Source organism: Leopardus geoffroyi, chromosome C1 (assembly GCF_018350155.1).
Source record: "Leopardus geoffroyi isolate Oge1 chromosome C1, O.geoffroyi_Oge1_pat1.0, whole genome shotgun sequence".
In the NCBI taxonomy this organism is placed as follows: Eukaryota; Metazoa; Chordata; class Mammalia; order Carnivora; family Felidae; genus Leopardus; species Leopardus geoffroyi.
The window spans coordinates 9,791,174-9,814,654 of record NC_059328.1 but is presented as its reverse complement, the minus strand read 5'-3'; the positions used below and the strand labels follow the sequence as shown (position 1 = coordinate 9,814,654).

The 23,481-nt window shown below is 48.0% G+C and overlaps 1 protein-coding gene across 8 annotated transcripts in view; it reads right to left on the bottom strand.

Moving 5' to 3' along the window:
- Positions 1-23,481, bottom strand: part of PRDM2 (PR/SET domain 2) — a 123,202-nt gene that overhangs the window by 24,858 nt on the left and 74,863 nt on the right. For 6 of the 8 annotated variants that reach the window (XM_045475705.1, XM_045475700.1, XM_045475701.1 and 3 more), the window contains 2 exons: positions 21,470-21,607; positions 11,016-15,393 (listed from right to left, as the gene is read on the bottom strand). The exons of 1 other annotated variant lie outside the window; for it this stretch is intronic. In XM_045475705.1, coding sequence (XP_045331661.1) covers positions 11,016-15,393; positions 21,470-21,607 — 4,516 coding nt within the window. The remainder of the gene's footprint in view (positions 1-11,015; positions 15,394-21,469; positions 21,608-23,481) is intronic. One more of the 8 variants, XM_045475702.1, reaches the window with a different exon arrangement.

The window sequence follows — 23,481 nt, the reverse complement described above, 5'->3', positions numbered from 1 at the left end:
AAGACTTCAAGACTGTTTCTACCGTTCCGACGCAAGTTCTAATCTCGTCTGTTCTGGGGAAACCAATACAAACTGATGCTTGTCAGTTGCCATGAAGTAATCCTTTTCCTTTCAAGGCCTTGAAAAGCACGAGCAGTTTCTTCAGGAGCTTCTTCCAAGAGTCGCTCAGGGATCACCATCACTCAAGTTCCACCCCTCCCACCAGGATGGTTGCTAGGCCGCGGGCTTCCTTAGTGGGGCAGGGCCTTCTGGGGTCTACCACGGGGAGGACTCACCATCACCACCACCATGGCCAGCAGCTACTGCGTCCTAAGCACACACCTGACCTTCGATACAGCCACCTGCAGGTGAGGCGGCCGAGGCTCAGCCGGCAGCCTGCCCTGCCTCCGTTACCAGCGGGTCCCAGGGGAACTGAGACCCAGATCACTAGGGTTCAAGGCCTGTGTTTATTCCCACTGTGCTACACAGCCTCTGCAACAACCCCCCGCTCTGGGCGATGACATCAGCACCAGTCATTTGGGAGACACGATAGCCGTGCAAAACCCAAGCGGGGAAGGTGAATCGCGTGGTGTCACTGTAGTTAAGGGCATGGAATCAAATGGCCTGTTTGTAGGCGCCCCTTACAGCTACAGCTGTGGGACATAAACCCAGTGACCATGTCCCTTAGATGTGGTCGATTTCTCTGTAAACGGACATGCTATCTCCCTCAGGTGGTGGGGGAGCTTCAGAGCAGACAAGTGCCGTGGGACAGTCAGAACAGGGCCCGGCACGCAAGCTGGGCCAAGGAGCACCCCCAGCGCCCCACGGCGGCCGGCTACACCCCAGAGCCCTCTTGGGGCCCACACACAGACAGAGTCCATCAGATCTGCAGTCCGACACCCTCGTGACCCAGACTAGCCATTGAAGATGTTTTCTGAATGGCTGGCCGACTCAAACACTCCAGGAGAACGTGCCTAAATTCACAAGTCCAATAATAGCTTGGTAATAGAAGCCATATGAAAATGTTCCTGAACTCGAGCTGGGTTGGCAAGGTTTGGATGTGATTATAAAAAGCAAGTGAGAGCAGAATGTTACTGCGAGGAAAATCGAACCCATATGAGTCTCAAATAACTTCATTCCGACAAAGAATGTTAAAATAGTGTATCGGGGGCAATTATTAAATACGACAACAAATGCAATGATCTTAAATTGAAGTTCTTATTTTTAAATTAAAAAACAAAATTGCCCCAACTATATCCTAAGGCCCAAATCCCCTTTTGTTATTAACTTACCTGTATAACAAACACCAGGTCTTTTTTTTCCAGTGATTCCTATTCAAAGTTTACATTTAGATTTAATGCTAAGACTCGGTAGTTACCCAAGCAGAATTCCAGATTATGACACAGGTGCCTGTCTAAACGTGGGTACGGAAATGTGCTTAGCGTAAATGTGTTCTGACTCAGGGCATAAATCCATACTTTAAAACCCACCGGAGGGGCGCCTGGGTGGCTCAGTCGGTTAAGCGTCTGACTTCAGCTCACGTCACGATCTCACGATTCCTGAGTTCGAGCCCCGTGTCGGGCTTTGTGCTGACAGCTCAGAGCCTGGAGCCCGCTTCGAATTCTGGGACTCCCTCTTTCTCTGTCCCTCCCCTGCTCACACACTCTCTCTCTAAAATAAACATTAATGACAAATTTTTTTTACTTAAAAAAAAAAACAAAAAAACACCGTAGCGTTCTCTCACTACTGAAACGCCCCCCTCACTGGGCAGGTCATCACTGTGGTTTCCTGTGGCACATGGTGAGCTGGACACGGGAAGGCACATTTAGGCACTAACTCTTCCCATAAGATATTTACGTTTTCTGGAACATCTGCCTGAATTTTGGGTCACTTTCTATACGAGCCAGAAGATAGCAGCATGGACAAATGCTATTATCCCAACAGTTCAGCAAGTTTACTCTATTAAAAATACTTCCAAAACCCTTTACGTGGCTCACAACAGAGTGTAATTTTTCAACTGCAAGTAATTTAATGCACGGTCATGACAGCTTTTCCCTATTCTTCTTCTTAACCCAGAAAGCAAACAAAACCTACACATACCCTCCAGGCTCTTAATCCTATACTTCAGAGATAACTACCCGCAGAAAGTTACGAACAACCCTTTCTTCGGCACTCTTTGCTGAGGTGGGAAGGCAAGCGTGGACCAACTACTATCTTTCTGGGCTAATGCCCCAACAGGTCAAGGTTCTCACGTGACATTTGAGGGAGGACTCCTGATGACGCCCGGGCCTTCTTTAGAACCACCTTCAAAATCAAAGGCTATTATTATAACGAGCTTGGCTTCTGTTAAGCAGATTTTTCATGAGTAAGAAGAATGACCTACAAAGCCAGTCAGAGCTGAAAGGTCCAGGACAGGGAGCAGCGTATTCCGCGGTCAGCACGGAGCTGGACGCGGGTCTCCGAGGGACAGCTCCTGTCTGCAGTCTTGCCGCACCGGGAAGACTCCGTACCCACAGTGATGGTTCTACTGGTTCACTAAGCCAGAAAGCCCTTAGTAGAGAAAGTATCGAGTCCTGTATTCTACGTTTAGAGGAAATGAAACTTAAAAAAAAAAAATACATATAATAGATAACCCTAAAAAGGATCAACAGGATGGCGTAGCCTGGAGGCAGTTCAAATCCCAACTGGCCAGTTGAGAGTGGTGTGGTCTCTGAAGGAAATCACTCCCCCGGGGTCCGTTTCCCCATCCGCACACGATACCAACTTCGAGGTGCTATCGTCAAGTTTGAAAGACGCTTAAGCACGGTCCCTCAAACACAGAAGGCACTCGAAAGTCGTCAAGTCCGCAAGGCTCATCAGGTCGTTTCCAAAACCACTTGGGAAAGGAAGCAAGCACAAGGCTGGGAAGGTGGGAGGAAGAGCTGGGGTTGCACGTGTGGCTGGAGACGGGAAGGGGCTACACAGTGGGGGACCTGGGCAGCCCCCAGACAGGAGACCGGGCCACGGATGCGCCAATGAGCAGCTTTCCATGTTTCCCTTTGTCACACCCACTCAAACCTCTCTTGTTCCGTCAAACCTTTCCTGACACTGTTTTCATTTTGGCTAAAAAAGAATTTTAACAGTAATATGGAGATCATGACCACCAGCTGGATCTCGCTCCTACTATGTTATTTTTTCTTTATCTCCTAGCACAGCATAAAGGCCCTGCATCTTGTAGGCAAACTCCCAGAAGGTCAAGAGGCACCAGGAGGAAGGGGACCCAACAGGGGCTGTGACCCTGGAATACTGGCTGAGAAGAAACTGCACACCCAGCCGACCTTCCTCTTCCCGAGGCCGGTCGCCTGTTCTTTCCATAACCTACAGCCCAGCCCAGGGCTCACGACTAGCCCTTTACTCCCCACCTCCCAGGCGACCCCTCCCCCCTACTGCCTTCAGAAAAATGGGAAAGACGAGACAGTACCGGCAGGGGAACTGTAAGCTCAGACAGCAACACATCAGTGCTCGAGCCATGAAGGGCTACACTAACGGTCTCGTTTTCCCCCACCTCCATTCACTGGTTCTTCAACGCCTGCTGACATTACCTGGGGCTTTAAACGACAGACTACCCAGGCCCCACCCACGGTCTATTTTAAAAGGTTGGTCGTAGAGCTTTGGAGCCGGTCGTCTGGCACCTCTCTAGGTGAAAAGTCTGAGAGGCGCTGCACGTTGAGAGCAGGGCTGTGGCTCCTCGTTGTCGTCTGACAGCCGGGCCTGCTGCCCAACAAGCGTGCCAATCCCCGCCAGGTCCCCTCCAGCCACCCCCCACCTCCCAAGTCTCTCAGGCCACCCGATCGCTGTCTATTGCTGTCTACACTCTAGGACACACTCCTCAACGGTGCTTTCCGGAGACAGTCTCTGGAGGAGGAGATTCCCGAAGGGGGAGCAGCGGGCTGCTGCCACCCAGTAGGGAAGAGGCCACAGGCTACTGGGTCTCCTAAACAAGGACAAGTGGCAAACCACTTCCTCTAACCATCAGCCCGGTCTTTAAAATGCCACCTCGGTTGGGGCGCCTGGGTGGCTCAGTCAGTTAAGCATCCGACTTCGGCTCAGGTCATGATCTCGCGGTCCGTGGGTTCGAGACCCGCGTCGGGCTCTGTGCGGACGGGTCGGAGCCTGGAGCCTGGAGCCTGCTTCGGATTCTGGGTCTCCCTCTCTCTGCTCCTCCCTGGCTCATACTCTGTCTCTCTCTCTCTCTCTCTCTCAAAAATAAAACATTAAAAAAAATTTTTTTTTAATAAATAAATAAATGTGGCCTTGGCATCCAAGTCCGCCTTTCTCTCACCCACCTGCACTCCACTCTCCTCTCGAGGTCAACGTCTATGCTTTATGGATAAAGTCGGTCCATTCGAAGGTTTGGTATCAAATCAAAATCCACCTGAGTAGCAGACGCAGTAACTGAGCTACAGTTTTACTAAAGTCACTTTCACCAAGTAGTAAAAGGCTGCAGCCAGCTAGACATCCATCCTCAAATATGCAGTTAGAGGGATCTTCTTGAGCACCCAGCCTTTGGAAAGCTGTGACAAAGTGACATTTTCCATAGGAAGTATAAACAGGGGAGACGGCCAAACAAATGTAAAGTTCCACCAGGGCCAGGATTTTTAATCCGCTGATGTAACCAGGGACCTCGACACAGCCCGGTATACAGTAGGTGCTCAATAAACCGTGATTCTGTAGAACATCTGACTAGAAAGCACCTGCAGCAACCAGGTTAAAACAGCCAGCCCAGAGAGGGGTTTGTAATCACAGCGAGAGGTGCTTCAAAAGAGCAAAAACGTAAGGCTTCAATTACTAGCCTTCTGAATGTTTTAAGACGTTGCACTCCACGAAGAGTAAAAGCAACCAGACTCTCGGGCGGCTCGTTCCTGGCGGGGTGGGAGCTACAGGGCTTCCTGGGGACTCCTCCCCTGAGTAACTCTGTGTGTCTGTCACGCTCCAGCACTGCTGTCAGCACCGGGGGCCCAAGGAGACAGACCCAGTCCCGCTCTTTTCAGTCTGGTGAGACAGCCTGTGAGCATCCATACCCAGTAAAAAAAAAAGACCTCCTTCTGGAAGGAAGGCTCAGAGACCATCTCATCCGTGACCCACTTGGGCACACTGGGAACTGAGATTTGGAGGGTAAAAGAACCTGCCCGCTGGCAGGGACGCGGAGGGCACCTGTTAGACGCCTGTTAACTGGCACGTGGAGGGAGGGACGAACGAGGGGCACAGGACGGAAACCCGCTTCTCCTTCCCAGGGCAGCGCTTCATCTCACAAGGCCCAGCTCCTGCACGGGACACTGGGCGAGTTCGGCGCTCAGTTTAGCGGAACATTTAAAACAAGGGGACACCGAAAGCTATTGCAAAGCTCCCTCAGCACCCCTCTCCCCCCGCCCCTCCCCCACACATGCCTCCTCGTCCCTGGGTTTTTGCAACATAGGAGTATCCTCGGCCAGAGGTGGGACCATCTGGCCAAGGCAGGCCGCTCGCACCTTCAGCTTCACTGCCTTTCCCTCGGATGCAAGAACACGCAGAGACAGGAAGAAGGTATGACAAAGCAAGTGCCGCCGTGGAGGGCTTGATGAAACTGCTGATCTTCAGTCAATTAAAAACAAACAAACGAAACAGCAATTCCATATTAAGCTTGATACAAATGTTACAGCCTGTTTCATTCTTCCAGGGATTCATAAAAATGAAAAACCCCCAAACTAGCGTGAACAGTTACCAAGCAGAGAGGAAGCGGAGACCCCACGCAGGAAATTCTTTATTTCCCTCTTGGCAAAAGGAGTTCCAAGGTTATTTCTCAGCACCACGGTCCCGACTGCGCGTCTACCCTCTAGACGGGATGTGAGTTTAACGTTCAGTGACTGCCAAACAGGAGCAAGGGAAGAGAGGTGGTCCGGGCGGGCTGTGCCCGCCGCACTTCTGCACAGGGCAGCCTCCGCGGCTCCTCCCACCCCTTCGGCCTCCTCCCTCACTGCTCCCCAGGATGTACAAAAGCAGTCCTTTCACGAGGGTTTAGAAAGTGGTTTTATTGGTTACAATGATATAAAACGTATCGCTTGAATTCCCTCTAGTTATTAAGTGCTCGCTGGTAACAGCATAAACACACTCTTTAAATACAGCTCACAAGCTCAATGATTTATTTCACGCCAGAAGGGGGAAAATAGCGAATGGCACGCCTGTCTATAATGACCCTCTCCCTCTCTCTCTCTCTCTCTCTCTCTCTCTCAAGGCTACATCGGTTAAAGTCAACGGACAACCCCTTTTGTACGTCAAATTGTAAATTTTAATGTTTGTGTTAGAATAGTCTTTTATATCACTCTCCAACAAGAACAATAAAACAACTCACAGCAAACTTCAATACAGGAACACTCTCCAGATTAACAACGCGAACAGAAATGTAAAACGTAAATCATATATAATACAATTGAAGTGTCCAAAACAATTTAAATAATTTTAAATATTTTATTTTTAAACTGCTACAAATGCTTTACACAACATTTCAACACAAAGTCCCCATAACAGAAATGTAACAAAACGGGAATGGTCGTGAGAGGGTTGAAGTGGCACAAAGTCACCGAACAAGCATCAAACTACACATTTTCAGAGGTAGATTACTTTTAAAGTTGAGAACAAAAATCAACATGAATAAAACCAAGCCATTTTCCACCAACTCAGTCATTAAGAAGGGAGGCATAGAATGCACGGAGAAATGACACTTACATCCTCTGGAAGAGGCCAATCTGTGGGTTTTTTGCTCTTAGAGACCGAAGTGCAAAACCTGGCATGTATAAATTCATTTATACTTACGTGTAGATATGCATCTAGAGAGGCCTGGGGTGCATCCTGGGCGCGGACATATTGCTACGCAGTGTCCGATAATATAATGGTTATGAATTAGTGCCAGGTAATCAATCGAGAGGACAAGGTCCATTTGGATATATAAACATGATGCTGGATAAAGCATTTTTTAAAAAGTCCATATCCAATCCTGATCTGGTTTCCTCTCCATTATGCTGGCAATCTGCTTGTGATATATATTTAAACAAAAAAAAAAAAAAAAAGGCTGAAAGACGCTAAGTGCCTCTCCGTACAGAACTCATTTAAAAGAAAGGCATAAAGAGCTGGTGTGTGACCAAAACATTTTAGAATGAGTGCATCAGAATTTGTCATCCCTGAAATCTACAAAAACTTCTCCTAAAACTCAACTTGCTTTGCAAGGTAAGAAGTTCAAATCGTTCCTTTCTCTGCTGTGTGCCAAGCGCCAGGGCCGCACTTAGATCCGAGCCCCCAGTGCCATGGCGACGTGCCCTCCTCCTTGTAGCCCCATCACCCAGGAGCCAGGCACACGCCAGGAGCCAGGCACACGCCAGGAGCCGGGCTCCAGCGAAGCAGGAGACCCTGACCCTAAGCCGGGCAACAAGAAGCCTGCCGACAATCAGTTGTGTGTTAGGATATGCGAGACAGCTTCAACTGGCCTCGCAAGCTTGGAAGATTTCGTATCCTTTGCTGTAGTGCTTACCCTAAGTTGAGCATGCAATGTCTTTATTTAGTCAATTAAAGTTTGTTTTGTTTGGGGGCTTTTCTACAGGAAGTTCCTAGAAAACAAGAAAACTGAAGATAAATGCCAACGCAACGTAACCCAGTACGAACTGACCACGTTCAGGAAAAGACAAGCAGACCATTCAACAGATGTTACCATGACAGCAAAAGAACACCTCTGAAGGTATACAGGAACCTGGGCATCCTACGCAAAAAAGGCTGGAAGGGACCACAAGCGGGTCTCTTTGGACTGGTGTATGGCAGAGGTGGGCATGTAAAAAAATTAGCATCACTGTAGTTTTTAAATCAATTCATGGCAAATGGGAAAACTTGGTCTGTTATTTCAGTTTGCCTTCTCACCTTTTAGTGTTCAATGGGAACATAGTACTTCTTAGAAGCTGCTCTAAAAGGAGCATTAAAAAAATGTAAAAACACCTTGAAACTTACAAAGACTGAAGAGGGGTAGATAGGAGGAGAGAATGCATCTCTCTCCTCGTCTTTCTGTCTTACGCCAGGTGGAAATGAGCCCTCAGCGACAGATGGAACTTCGGTCCCATAGGACGCAGAGGGGTTCCGGCTGCTAACTGAGGAAGGGGAGCCCAACACAGGGTTCACTGGGCTGAAAGGTGTGACAGGACAATCTAAAGACGGGTGGCATGCCTGGTGCCCTCTGCTGCTCTGTCCTAAGAGGAGGATTCGGAACACAGGTCTTTCTGACACCCTGATTGGCACAATGTCTTGTGCTCCAGGAAATGACCGACTGGCAAGTTCTGCTGAACCCTCAGCACTGAATGGGAAACTCTGACTTCACTCACATGGCTTCAAAAACCTGTGGAATCCTCAACTGGCATTCAAATGTAAAATGTCTGAGTGCTGGAGACTAGCTCTTCATCAGTCTGTTTTAACGAAACACCCAGGAAAACATGTGCTGCCGGTTCTGTGAGGTCCTTGAATACGCAAGGGGCTAACGCTGAAAACAAAGTCAAAGCAAATATTTCTAAATATGCACCATGAAACCATCCCTGAATAAAATTTACAAGCAGGAACATATTGAGAAAGGACAGAGACTACAGATTAAAACAGCTCCTTTCCAGTGTAACAGGTCCAACCTGCGAGGATGATGAGGCTGGCTTTCCAAGAGCCCTGGGCTGGCCAGTGATGACCCACCACCTTCCCCAGGCCAGAGCTCAGGAATCCCGGTCTCGTACCTAATGCACCTTGTATAAGGCGCTAAGAAGAATAAACTCTCTGAGGAAATGCCCACTCTTGTGTCCAGATGAGTTAAGTATGATGTCCTACTGAACATTTGGTTTTTACGTCCCAAAAATACTTCACAAGTTTATGGTCACTTGTAAGCAGCTCCCTGTGTGAGACACACATCCTTCAGATGTGCCCACAATACAGTTCCAGCGACTCCTGCAAACAGGGAGGCCTGCTGCCACCATCTGCCTGTCAGAAACAACAGCCATGTTTGCTTAACAGACTCTTCCGTGTTTCCTTTTAGGCTCAATCCAGTCCAGCAACGTAACCCCCTGTTAACTATCAAATAAAGCAAAATAATGAAAATTAACCGGAGCAAAGGAGAGAGACACAATTTTATTAGGCACTTTGGTCCTTTGCACTGTTAAGGGTTCTTCAAAAAAGCACTGAAGGAGGAAGAGCTAAGGGAATGAACCTCATAACTGTATGGTTACTCAGAGAGTTTCTCTTTATAGTACTTTGATTTTTCATAACCTCACTCTTAAATTGTAGAAATAGGAACCAGTACAAAAATGAGTGATTCTTTTAGGTAATATTGCAGACAAACAGGGATGCACACAGTACATTCTAAAGCATCAACCACCTGGGAGATGTTTTTTCAGTACAGTTAGTGAACATGATGGCATTTTCTGGTTCTCTAACCTTAAAAAAAAAAAAAAAAAAAAAAAAAAAAAAAAAAAAACTCGGCTTAAGAACACCCTGTTGTTGTGGAACTTCCGGAACACAGAATGAGCACAAACAGGTACGCCGTTAAGCTGCTATAGGCAGGCAGCTTGAACAGCCGATAAACAGGTGCATATTTTCACCAGGGCGAAGCTCCAAGATGCTACACACAGGCCTGTGCCGTGGCCAGAGACCAGATGCCGAACTGGAACTATCACAACTGATCATTTAGTTCACTTACGAAAATCGCTTGTTGAAATGGAACCCTTCACTCCTACAGTAAATCATTCCAGTCGGCCTTTGGCTAATGACCCTTCTCCACCTCTTTCTTCAGCCACCACGTAAGGCACACCAGCCCCAAGAACGCCACCTCATCACCTGCGCGCTGAGAACAGCACCTCCGAGTCTCCAAAACGGCAGACACGCCCCAGAATTCACTCTAATGGTTTGCCTGAAACACCGAAGAGCTTCAGACACTGAAAGTGATCGCCAAGAAAGCCTAGAGCCCAGCAGCTCACCCTGAAAGGACAAGCTTTTAGAGTGTCTTGCAGAAATTCTGAGGTTGAGCACCTCACACGGGATTCACCTGTAGGCATTATGCAGGAAACTCCTATCAACTCGGGTTACTTGAGTAACTTGGAAAGTCTGGGAAGCCAATATAACAAGCTGACCTACTGCCCTGTGTTTTTATGTGTCGCTGAGGACAGTCTTAATACGGGGAGGACACGGAATAAAATTGTGAAATCACCTCCCACCTAAGACGAACTCTTACACCACTGCTGGGGGAACGAAGGGGCTGACCCACGGGGCTGACCTGCCCTGGCCTGCCACACCGGCCCGAGGGAACTGCCCGGCTCCGCACGGCTCTCAGCGCCCCCTCCTCTCCTTTCTTCAGAATCTGGCCTGTTTCATTATCCTATACCTGGTGGCGGGGCGCGGGTCGGGGGATGTAAGGCATCTTAAAAAGGAGTATGGTGTCGTGTTTTGTTCCATAACCAATCTGAAGCAAGTTTTTCAAATTAAAACACAATAAAAAGACATGATAATAAAAGCATCCTCAGTGACTGTCACTAGGCTCCAGTCACAGAAATAGTCAACAAGATTGCAGTGTGGTTTCAATGAACTCAATGATCTACCTTAACTCTAAGCAATGATCTATGATCCGGAATAATAACAAGAGACACTGAGGTGTTACCCGAGATACGAAGGAAGTGTGAGAGAATTTCATCTTTTCGTTAATAGGGTACTTGTGATTCTGAACGCTTTTCATGGTTTCAATTCACAACTGGCCCTGTTAGAGAAATGGTACCACGTGCTGAGTCCTAGGTCTGAAACAAAAGCTGGGAATTCGTGGCTGAGGCAGCCCAGCAGTGACCCTTCTTCGTGCCTCCAACGTAATTAACCAACAGCTACTTCCTTTAAATGCTTATGTCAAAATTCTACAGGAAAAAGGAAAAAATAGCCATCGGGCAAGAATATTGTTGTCTTCTGACCGTCTTCCCCCCCGCGCTCGGCAGCTCGGCTCTCCTGTGGCCCTGGAAGCCTCGGCTTACCTGAAGTCCTTCAGCTCCTGCTTGCCACCACCATCCTCCCTCCTGCTGTCGCCCGGCTCGGCAGCAGCTGCCAGCTGGAGGCTTCGGGTGACTGGCCCCCCACTCCGTTCTCTAGATTTTACATTGAACCGGTCTGTTCTTTTCTTACTGGCCAGAGCGGATTTGCTCTGTAAGACGGCTTTGCTTTTCTGTACCCTCACGTGCAGGCTCCGGGACGTCTTGCTCGCAAGCTGAGCAGAATGATTCTTGGCCACAGCTTTGGGTTTTTTCCCCTCGCCGTGGGTTATTTTGGCCATTCTTATGGGGCTTGAGTTCCTTAAGGAGGAGCTTGGCTTTTTGGACTTCACCGAAGCCGTGAACTTGACATTCTGCTTGGACCTGAAGGCCGACGAGGGCAGCGGGACTTGTGCCGGGCCTGAGCTGCGCGCCCTAGTCTTGCCCAGGGGTGCCTGCACACTTTGCATCTTGATCTCAGCGTCCGCGGTCCGCCTGCGGTGGCCGCTATTGTTTTTGTCGTTACTTGCAGGTGACGGGTGTCCACCTTTCTTGGATGAGTGGGCAGCTTTTTTTTTGGAAGGAGAAAGCGGTTTTTTGGGGCAGCTGAAAGCAGCGTGCTTATTCAGGCTCCCGATGTACGTGAACTCTCTGTGACAGTACGGGCAGATGTGCGAGGAGCACTCGGAGGCGGTTTTTAGGTCGGCCTTCTGCTTTGCAGATTTGTTTTTTTGCAGGATTGCTTTCTGGACAAGCTGGTTTTTTTTCTTCAATGCATTTAGCTTGAGCTTGTTCGAGGACATCTTGCTGAGCTCGACACTGAAGTTCAGTCTCTTGGGCTGTCCCATCCGTCTGAAGGCATTTTTCCCCGAGTTATCGAAAACCACCACGCCGTTCTTGGGCTGCACAGTCTGTTTCAAGGGGACTGGGTTTTTCTTAGGGGTATACCTCTTCTTGTCACTAGCAGAGGCACACGCCAGGATGTGTTTGTGTAACTCTGGCATGTTGTCTACACCCTTCCCACACTTTGTGCAGCGAATGGCAGTGGTGAAAGTCTGCGGGATATTGTGCGTAGTGAAATTTGTGGCCGTCACGCCGATCCCCATGGGGTTTCGGTGATGGTACTGAAATGGAGGTGGTTTAAAGCTTGGGTAATGTTGATTGAGACCCAGTCGAACATCTGGGTCTTTTGTCTTTATTCCAGAAGCCATTATTTTTATGGTCGTGTAGAGCTCTTCAGAGGAATCATTTAATTCTTCTTCTTCTTTCGAGGTTTCTAGAGGGTCTTCCGGCAAACTCTGCATGTGCTCTACGTGGGCCTTGCTGGGGTCTGTGAAGTTCTGGGGCCTGAGCGTGCCGCTCTCAAACTCATGGTGTGTGCACACCTTATCTGGGTGGAGATCTCGCTGGTGCTGCTGCAAATTGCACAAAAAAGCAAACTCTTTTTTACAAACTGAACACACAAAGATATTCCCAACTCCATGAAGCAAAAAGCGATGTTCTGACAGATCAGTTTTAGCCTTAAAGAGCTGCACACAAAATTCACATTTGAAGGGCCATTCTTCAGCATGGATAGATAAATGTTTGGTTAGATCTTTAATGGAAAGAAAAGGTGATTCACAGACATTGCAGACAAAGTTTTTGTTGAACGTCTCCTGAACAACCTCCTGCTCAACTGCAGACTGGGGCTCTTCCCTGGGCTTCAGCTCTTCATTCTCTAGTTCCTCCTGCTTGAAAGTTATCATGGGGAGAGAAGCTTCCAGATTATCCCCAGAGGAAACAACGGATGACACTGCCGAGAGCGGCGGCGGCGAGGGGGAAGAGGAGGAGGAAGAAGAGGAGAACGAAGATGAGGAAGAAGACGAGGAAGAAGATGAGGAAAGGGTCGGGGGTCCGGGCGAAGCAGCAGACGTGAGAGGTTCCACGGAAGGGATGGGAGATGGCGAGGGGGACACCGTAGGGGACAGAATGGGAAGTGGCGACTGCACGGTAGCATTCGAGAGCGGAGAGGGACACGGACGGGGAGACGCCCCAGAAGAGGAGGCCGGAAGAGGGACAGTAGGAAGGAGTGGAGGGGGTGGCGTGGCAACAGTCAACACAGGAGGACAGGCCGGGGGGGAAGAGGGATGCGTTGGGATCAAGAGAGGAGGCAGCTGCCTGGCAGAAAGGGAAGATGTCTGCAGGGCAGGCGAGGAAGGAGAGACATCAGGTGGGGACTCGACCACAGGGGCCGATAAACCAGCGTCAGGGCCGAGGCCAGAGTCTGGCTGGGGATCCAGGGATTGACAAGGACTCGGGCTCCGGGTCCCGTCTGCAGCATTCTCTGCAGGTAAATCGACGCCGTTGTACTCGTTGAGAAGAACCTTCTGCAGCATGCGGGTGGTTGGCTTCTTTTTCTTGATGACACTGCAGGCTGGCTGCACCAGATGGTTTTCTTTCGACTCCTTGCCTTCAGAGTCACTACAAGGCTTCTTATGCACACTGAGGTCTAATACAGATTCCCAGTGGACCGGGGTCTTGCCTGCGCCCTCGGCCTTCTGTTTGACACCGCTGGATAAGTCCAGCGGCTGTTGGTTGCACACATTGCTGAAAGTAGGACCGGCTGCCCACTCCTTAGACACTTTGTATTCATCAAAGCCTGGCGGGCTCACCGTTTCTCTCTCCTCTCTCCCAGACAAACTCCACGCTGGTGAGTTGCTATGACTTTCTAATTTGGGTTTTTTGGAACCCAGAACGGCATCGGTCCACACCGCTTTGCCATCACTTTGCTTTCCAAAGTCTCGGAGGGCAGGACTGTGTTGTGGGGAACTGGGGGGAGAGCTGGTCCGCCGCTTAAACCTACTCGAGGTCACGGGCAGCATCGACGCAGGAGCAGACACGCAAACGGGACCTAACTTCGGTATTTCCGTTGCCGAAATGCCCGCAGGAGGCGTTAGTTTGTCCTGGGTTTGAAGCAGTTGTTTGAGCTTCGACGACAGGTACACACTCTTCTCTTTGTGGAAAGACACCGCCTCCGAAGTTGATATGCTGAGAGGCAGTAAGGAACACGCGGGCACCGAGGGCTCGGACTCCGTCTCGGCTTTGATTTTAGGGAGCGCGGGAGGACTCGCCGTTCTCCGTTTCTTGGACTCACTGTTCGTGCCGCTGGAAGGCTCTTTAGGAAGATCGTCGGCTACAGGGGCCTGTGTGGCCTTTACATTCTGAGTGATTTCCACCGTGACCGGAGTAAGCAGGCAATTGATACCGTACAAGTCGGCCGAACCGGACTCCATCTCAATCACGTCACAGTTACTCGTGCTGCTGCTGGTCTGAATTTTGCCATCGATGTAGAAGTTTAAGTTTTCAGAGATGTTGCTGGAGATGTCCATGATGTACACGTCGTCGGCCTCCCCGTCCTCCTCGGGCTCCGTGCTGGGCACGTAGACACTCTGGGCGGGCGGGGCCCGCTCCGCGGGGGGGTGCGGCTCCTCCAGGAGGCCCCCTTTCCGCCGCACGCCCTTGGGAATCAGATGGCGTTCGTGGACTCTGCGCTGATGCCGCCTCATGTTGGTATGTGTCCCGAAGACCTTCTTACAGTACTTGCACGGATGAAGCTCTTTCACTTCCCCATTCTCTTCTGCAACAGAAGAAGCGACGTCTTCTCGCGGAGCCTTCTCTGAACGCAAGAGCAGAGAGTCCTGCCCGAGACCGCAAGGGGTCGGGTCGTCCTTTGGAGCCACGCTGTCTCCGGACGATCTGCCGTCGGCCGGGTCTTCCGACGGCTGGAGCGTGAGGCCGGGCTTGCGCTTCAGCCCCGCCTCGTGGCGCCGCTCGTGCCTCCGCCTGTTGATCTGGGTGCCGAACGCCTTCCCGCAGTACTGGCACTTGAAGGCGTGACTGGCGGTGGATACGTGGATGTGCATGTGGCGTTCAAGCCCCTGCTTGGTTGTAAACTTCCTTTCGCAATGCTGACACGGAAACATAAACGTTTCAAACACATCACCATTGGCCTCTTCCTTAGTTTTGGGAGTTCTGCTAACAGGCGTCAGCCCTGGAGAGCCTTCGAGAGCGTCTTTCGAAACATTTTTTGGTTCCTCTAACAAATCTTCAGGCTTCTCGTCACACCGAATTTCTGGCTCTTTCACAGAACTTTCATTTGGCGTGTCAGCTTCTTCCTCCCCCTCTTCTTCCAGCTCATCATCTTCATCTTCTTCCTCCTCCTCCTCTTCCTCCAAATCGTTCACCTCACAGTTCGCTGCTTCTGGCTTCTCCTCGGGTTCCGCGTGGGGTGCGCAGGCAGTGGGGGAGACCACCGGTTCTGGAAGCACATCCTGACTAACCGCTTCCTGAAGAACGGCGGTCTGCTCAGCTGTTGAGGCCGAAGGCTTCTCGTCCTCTTTGGGACCTAGAAAGCACAGGGAAGCAGAAGCATGGGCGTAAGGGCAAAAACTAGCCACGTTATGCTCAACTCTTACTGTGCAAGTGATTTCTCTTATCACCTACAATGTGAGAGAGTGTGACCAACTAGACAGAGAGCGCTTTTCCCGCTTAGAAAGCTGTGCTGGATAGGAATCCACTTTGCTCATTCACTCAACAAACATCTTTGGAGCATCTGGCACATACCAGGCAACATGCTGTGCAGCGAGGACACGTATGTGAACCAAGAGTGCTCACGTGGGGCTTCGATTCTTTTCTCTGTTCAGCCACACACACACAAATACAATTTTGTTAACAAATCGTACAGCTTAAACTTGTGCCGGATACTGACACAATACTGAAGTCACCGTTACAGTGTGTGTGATACTGAGTTTCAGGAGTCTAGTTGTGAAGTCTAATTTCTCACGATTCCAAACTGAAAGCAGGAAACCGTTCATCATATTACCAGGTTAGGTTCTCGGTAGCCTGTCTGGAATAGAATGGATTCTCTCCCTCCCTCCTGACCAAAACCATGTATACAGAAGCTAGGACGTTTTCCAGAACCCAGTGACCAGAGTTTTTTTCAAGTAAAAGAAACTTCAGAGATCACTTCTTCCAAGCCTAATCAAATTATTAAGAATTCAGGAGCTGTGGAAAAAAGGGAACCCTCATGCACTGTTGGTATGAACACAAACTGGTGCGGCCACCGTGGGATACAGTATGGAGATTCCTCAGAAAACTAAAAATAGAACTACCCCACAATCCACAATAATTGTACCACTGGATATTTACCCCCCACCCCCAAAAAAGAAAAAAGAAAAAACGCTAATTCAAAGGGATGCATGCACCCCTGTGTTTATTTCAGCATTATTTTCAACAGCCACATAATGGAAGCAGCCCAAGTGTCCATCCAGAGAGGAATGGATAAAGAAGATGTGGTACACACACACGGACATTATTCAGCCATAAAAAAGAATGAAACCTCGCCACGTGCAACAACATGAGTGGAGCTAAAAAGTATCATGGTAAGCAAAGTCAGTCAGTAGAGAAAGACAAAGACAAATACCCTATGACCTCACTCACATGTAGAATTTAAGAGACAAAACAGGGGCGCCTGAGTGAATCAGACAGTTAGGCATCCAACTTTGGCTCAGGTCATGATCTCACAGCCCAGTCCGTGAGTTCAAGCCACACGTCTGGCTCTGTGTTGAAAGCTCAGAGCCTGGAGCCTGCTTCAGATTCCGTGTCTCCCTCTCTCTGTCTCTCTCTGCCCCTCCCCTGCTCACACTCTCTCTCTCAAAAATAAACAAACATTAAAAAAAAGAAAAAGAAAGAAAAAGAAAGAAATGAGCAAAGGAAAAAAAAAGAAAAAGACAAACCAAGAAACAGACTCTTAACTATAGAGGACAAACTGGTGGTTACCAGAGGGGTGCTGGGTGGGGGGGATGGGTGAAATGGGTGAAGGGGATTAAAGAGCACACTTATGATGAGAGAGTAACATACAGAATGGTTGAATCACTATATTGGACACCTGAAACCAATACAAACCTGCATGGAAACTTTACTGGAATTAAAATAAAAACTTAATAAAAAGACAAAAGAACTCAGGAGCACCTCAAGAAGGAAAGAGAGACCTGCAGTCACTTCTGAGCCTCTATGCCCAGGAGACACCCATGTGAGGCCAACCTGAGGTGGATGGCAGACAGGTGGTCAGGGAAGGACTCACTAGTAAGGAAACAGTGGAACAGAGGCCTGAAGAAAACGAGTCATGCACATATCTGGGGGAGGGAAGCTCTCCAGACAGAGGAAATAGCAGATGCATAAGCTCTGAGTCAAGAATGTGCTAGATGTGTTAAAAAAAAAAAAAAAAAAAATAGCAACAAGTCGGAAAGGTGGGGTGGGGAGTAGAAGATAGAAAACTCTCGGACAATAGAAATAGATAGAAAACAATGGACAAGGGTGAGGGCAGGGAGAGGTGGTGGGAGGTGGTCAGACTAGATATATTTTGAAGACAAAAATGACAAGATTGCGGACTGGCTGTGGCACATGGGAGAGGGAAGGAGGAGGCAAGGAAGATTCCACAACAACTGTGATAATCCTCTCTACTGGAAGACTGAGTGAAAAGTGGGTCTGATCTTGCGCGTGCACTCTCTCCCTCTCTCTCTGTGTGTGTGCGCGTGTGTGCACTGAAGGGAAATCAAGAGCTACGTTGGATGTGTTGAAGTTTGTGGTACCCAACATACACCTGAGTGAAGATATTAAGTGGTTGGTTTTACAGGACTCAAGTTCAATCAAGAGGCTGAGCCCAGAACTGTACTTGGAACACGGAACTGCACGAGGCCATCTGGAGAGCGAATGCAGACAGAAGAGAGGCGGGAAGATAGTCCCCCAGGTGACTCTGGTACTTGGAAGTCAGAAGATTGGATAGTGAGGTATCTGGAGAGCCAAGAAGAGTAAAGAAAGTTTCCAGGAGGGAGCAATCAGCTGCGTCCATAAGTGAGAGTTGGGTTGGCTAAAAAGAGGGCAGAGAATTCAACATCCGATATACAAGGTAACTGGTGTGCTGATCATGGACAACAGTTTTGGGGAACTGTGGGGACAAATGGCTAACGGAGTTCCTAAGATAATGGATGGAGTGGGAAGACAGGGAGACTATAAACAACTCTTTCAAGTGTAGCTATAAAGGAAAGCTGAGAAATGGGGCAATGGCTGGAAGGAATCACAGGGATAGCAAGGGACTCTCAGATGGGCACTGTTATAAGCCCATTTAATGCTGATGTGGGTGGTCCCCGATGCTGCTTTCTCTACAGTACCCCCGAGCCCTTGCTAAATTAGGCCCCTTTTAAGAAAGTTCTACAAGAGTTAAGAAAAGGCTCTGTAAAGGAGGCAGAGCTACTCTGAATTCTGGCTGTTCATTCCCTGGGCAAAATTTACTGTATGCCAACAGCAGGTAAGACTGTCAAGGCCCTTATTCTTACAGGGCTTCACTTTAACAGGCACTACGTACAAGCAAGCAGGCAACAATACTGTCATCAACGAACGCTCACGCTTTGTGGAGGTACAGGTTGCTCCAGAAGCATAACAGGAGAAGCATCTAAGAATGGCTTGGTTAATCAGGGAAGGCTACTGAGAGAAAGCACAGACTGCCTGAAGGTCAAGGACAGAAGAGGAGAAGCAAGCAGGAGGAAATCAAAACTTGTAGCACACCGTAAATTAGTTTGAACTTACCTGGGGCAGTGGGGGAGGGGGATCCACTAAGATATTTTATTTTAAGTTTATTTATTCATTTTGAGAGAGACAGAGACAGCGCCAGCAGGGAAGGGGCAGAGAGAGGGAGAGAGAAAATCCCAAGCAGGCTCCACACTGTCACTGCACAGCCCGATGCGAGGCTCAAACTCACTAACCGTGAGATCATGACCTGAGCCAAAACAAGAGTCACATGCTTAACCGACTGAGCCACCCAGGCACCCCCACTAAAGGTATGTTAAAGCAGGAAAGGGCCATCTGGAGATGTGGCTACAGTGTGGATAACGAGATTGGAGGCAGGAGACTGATCCTAAGGCAGGGACATTCGAAGGGAGAGGACGGGGCCTGAAACAGGGATGGGAATGAAAGGAAACAGCGGACACAGGAGAGTGGCCAGGCTGTGGACAAGAGGCCTGTCAAAAGACCTGGTGACCACCAGGATGTGGGGGAGGGGAGCTAAAAAGGCCAAGTGTTTCCAGCTCTGTGAACACAAGGTGTTCGCACAAGCTCACCTGCTCAGTCCTAGTCCCCCCACCCCCCACCCCGGCATTGCCCTAGGAACGTCAGTCTTACCCTCACCCATCCGTCCACCACTACATTTACTGCCTGTCTCCCACAGACCAGCCTTCTCTCCCCCAAGACAAACTCCCATCAATCCCCCAAGTTCTCCACATACTGGGACACACCAGTCATTTTATGTTGGTAGGAACTAACACCCTTTCCAAATACATTTTCAACAGCACACTGCTAAAAATGTCAAATATAACAACAGAAAATGAAAATAACATCTCTAAGGCTTAGAAATTTTAGGGTTCATTTTAAGTCAAAATCTGTGGCTTCTTTTACGGGGGGGGGGGGGGGGGGGCGGGGGAGGATTCCTTCCCTGGAACTGGAACTGGTAAACAATTCCAGACTTACAACTATCCAAAGTAATAAGAAGCAAAACATGCAGAGCCCTATTTATTAACTAGTAAGGCCCACACCAACGTGTGTCCACGCACTCGATGAGGTCTGCTGAGTTTTCAAAATAAAGGAAGGTTTGGGAAACACAAGGAAGAGTCTGGACTGTTTGCTCAGTACACAGACCACTTGCTGGGGACAATGCAGAACATTCAGGAGAGGCTTTACCCTATTAAGGAACCAATTGCACTCTGACCAGCTATTCCACAAACAGGTAAATATTAAGTACTTTTCTTCATAGGACCTAGTGTTATATGAGGAAAAGACCTGTCTCCAAGTACTGAAGGAGAGAGAGGGCAGTCGGATTTTCTTTTTTAATTCTGCCACTAAAGGCAGTGACGTTCTTTAGTGTTCAAACAAAAGACTTACTTAGCAAATCTGCTATCAGCATGTAGAACTTAGTCAACCTGTCTGTTCTTGCTTCATAAAATGCCACAGGAAATTATAATCTTTTATGAATGTCATCACCTCCAACAGTGCTAATAAAGTGGTTTAAAAGGCATCCAAAATATTTTGTTGCGTTTTTTTTCTCTACAAATTTTTTTTATTTATTTGAGAGAAAAACAGATTGTGCAAGCAGGGGAGGGGGAGAGAGAGTGAGTGAGTGAGAGAGAGACAGCGACTGAGAATCCCAAGCAGGTTCTGCACCACCAGCACAGAGCCCGATGCAGGGGCTCGATCCCGTGAACCGTGAGATCCTGACCTGAGCCAAAACCAAGAGTCAGATGCTTAACTAACTGAGCGTCTACCCAGGGGGGTACCTATGAATGTTCTTGAAAGAGTCACAAGGCTCTATTGAAATTTGCCTGTTTGGGTCACTAGGAGCAATTCTTAGCAAGCACGTATCTGCCACGTACCAGATCAGAAGACACACCTCCCTCATTTCTATCAACAGTCTCAATATGGTTGCTCAACTGCCAAGAGCACAGAGCCACCAGCCTTTCTGATTGACTTTCAGTCCATGCCTCTCTCTGAATTCTTCCATCATGGAGGGCCTAGAATGTTAATCCTCAGAAGGGATGATAAAAAAGAAAATTTTGTGTGGAGAAACACAAAGAATAAACTAGGAAGTTGATTTCTAACAAAAAACAAGAACGCTTTTTTTCACTCTGCACACTTTTCATGCTGATGTATAAAATCAAAGGTGTTTGGTATTTCAAGTAAACTCTTAACTGAAGTGCAAAACAAACGATTTAAGTGTGTAAATCAGAAGCATTTAGCTAAATAAAATGTTTACAAGGTCAATACTGATGCCCACAGTCCACAGCTCACCCCACAGCTCAGGGGTGGACTAGCACCACCGTCCCAGAAGCCTTCTGGCATCGCTACCAGTCTGATTCTATCACCAGAGATTTGTTTTGATGGTTTTGAACTTCATAAATTATTTATAAATGTGATCATATAGTACATTTCATTTTATTTTAACCAGGGAATAATTTTATTTTTAACAAAGAAGATCTTTAAAAATACTTTTAAGGGAAGGTGGGATGTGGAGGCTCAGTTCACCGTTATTAAATTCAGGCAGCCTTGGGGCACCTGGGCGGTTCAGTGGGTTAAGCATCGGACTCCTGGTTTCAGGTCATAACCTCAGGGTCCGGAGAGCAAGCCCTGCATCAGGCTCTGCACTGACAGCACCGAGCCTGCTTGGGATTATCTCTCCCTCTCTATCTCTGCCCCTCCCTGGCTCACGCCCCACTCCTCCCCCTCAATAAATACGGCTAAAAAATAAAAATTAAAAATTAATTAATACAGGCAGGCTTTTCGCTGTTAACCCTTTACAGTTCTTGGGGGATTCTCAGAAGGGCATTCCAAGGAGATTTACTTGGAATCTGTGATTTACAGTAACTGGTGATACATACCCGAACAAGTCCAACTTCGAAGCTTACCTTCCGCAGAATCTCTCATATTTGCAGAAGCAGAATCTGGCTCGCTTGTCTTCAGGGGTGTGTCTTCAGCTTTGTTTGCTTTGTTTTTACTTTCCTGGGATTTTTTCTTCCCTAAAACACAATATTTATTTGTTTACTTACTATTACCCTGAATTCTTGAAAAAGACAATTACTAATCCAATGACAGCAAACTGTATACTTCTGGACAATTATCACATCGGATTTCTAAAGAAATGAACAGATGATGAATATGAATACGTGTAAATCATGTCAGAGAAGAAAAAGAAACCCAAAACCCTGTATTTTTGAGACTCCTCAAACTAATAAATCATCTATTCGAGAAAACGTTAACAATATTGATGTCAGAGGAAAACGGGATACTAACACTGAGTTTCAGTACCACACAAACAACAGGGACTGGCAAAAGTCTGATTAGGTGTAGGAAGCACTTTAGGGGAAGACAATATGGTATAACTTGGGTTCCTTCTAGTTGAGATAAGCTTGTCCATAATTGTGAAAGTGAAGCAAGAGAAGCAGACTCTGCTGGACTACAAAGGATCCGTGTGTGCAACAGCTCAGATATCACATGCAGAGGAATTATGAAGAATTCACTGTCAGGACAGCAGGAATTCTGAGGGTCCCCAGGGACCCGACTCCAAGTTCAGTACGATTCAGGATTTCATTAACAACTGCAAAAATGGAATTCAGGAAACACCCACTGCATTCCAACCGACAGCACAGTTCAGAAGGGAAGATTAAACAGCAACACAGTTTGGACAAGCTGGAACGAGCTCAGGTCACTAGAGAGTCCACAGGGACAAGCCCTTCTCTAGAAAAGTACGAATGCTGAAGGTTTGGAAGCTCCGTCTCTTTGGGATTTGGCCAGAATTTGTGGCCCTTTGTTTCTATTTTTTCAACTCTAAGGTTCTTTTTCCTGGTAGCTCTTGGGTTTGTAGTTTTCAGAGTCAGAACAGGCTCATCTTCGTCTTCCCCAAACCCCTCCTTCTCCTTCAGCAGCACTCTCCCGCTGGGCCTGGCAGACCTGTCCTTTCCTCTCGCAAAACAAGCCTCCCGCCACCTCCATCTCTGAATTACTAAAATGACAAACCAGAATGCACTCGCTCACTGCTCCTGGAAAACGGTGTTCTCCATAGCAGAACATCACTACAGAGAAGCCCAGTTAACTAAAATATAGACAGCAGATAAAAATGAGGTGAGACGCACAAATAACACTGAACAGTTCAGAACGTAAAAATGGAAGCATCGATGATAGCAACAAGCACATAGGAATCCTCAAAAAGCACCACCAGATGCTGACAGATATTTAAGAGATGAAACAAAGAGGAAAAAAGTACAAAATACTTCATAATCAGCCATTTAATTTGTCAGTCTTAAAAAGCAAACTCTAAAGTACTATTTTAGGGGCGCATAGGTGGCTAAATGAGTCAAGGTTAAATGCCCGACTTCTGCTCAGGTCATGATCTCGTGGTTCCTGAGTTCCAGCCCTGCAGCGACTCTGTACTGGAGCCGGCTTCAGATTCTATGTCTGTCTGTCTGTCTGTCTGTCTCTGCCCCTCCCCCATTCGCACTCTGTCTCTCTCTCTCTCAAAAACAGACATAAAAAAATGTTTAAATACCATTTTAAATCCCTAATTCTTTAAGCCCATTAAAAAAAAAAAAAGAGTTTGCCCAAATAAATTCCTGCTAACATGTCCATCCCTCCTTTCCAAAGGCATCTAAAATGGACCTGGGGACACAAGCAAGCACTTTACTGGAACCACACTCTGGTGGCAACAGAAGCCAAGAGCCTGAAGGCGGAAAGATTATAAACCAATCCCCTGGAAAGGGCAAGGACATGAAAACACCTTTTCACACTAAAAGAGGTAACCTCCTCTTTCAATTCTTTCTCCTTTTGCCACCTTAACAGCACTGAGCTTAAATCTGTGATGACAAGGTTCTTGAGGAATCCAGCTGTGCTTTAGGAA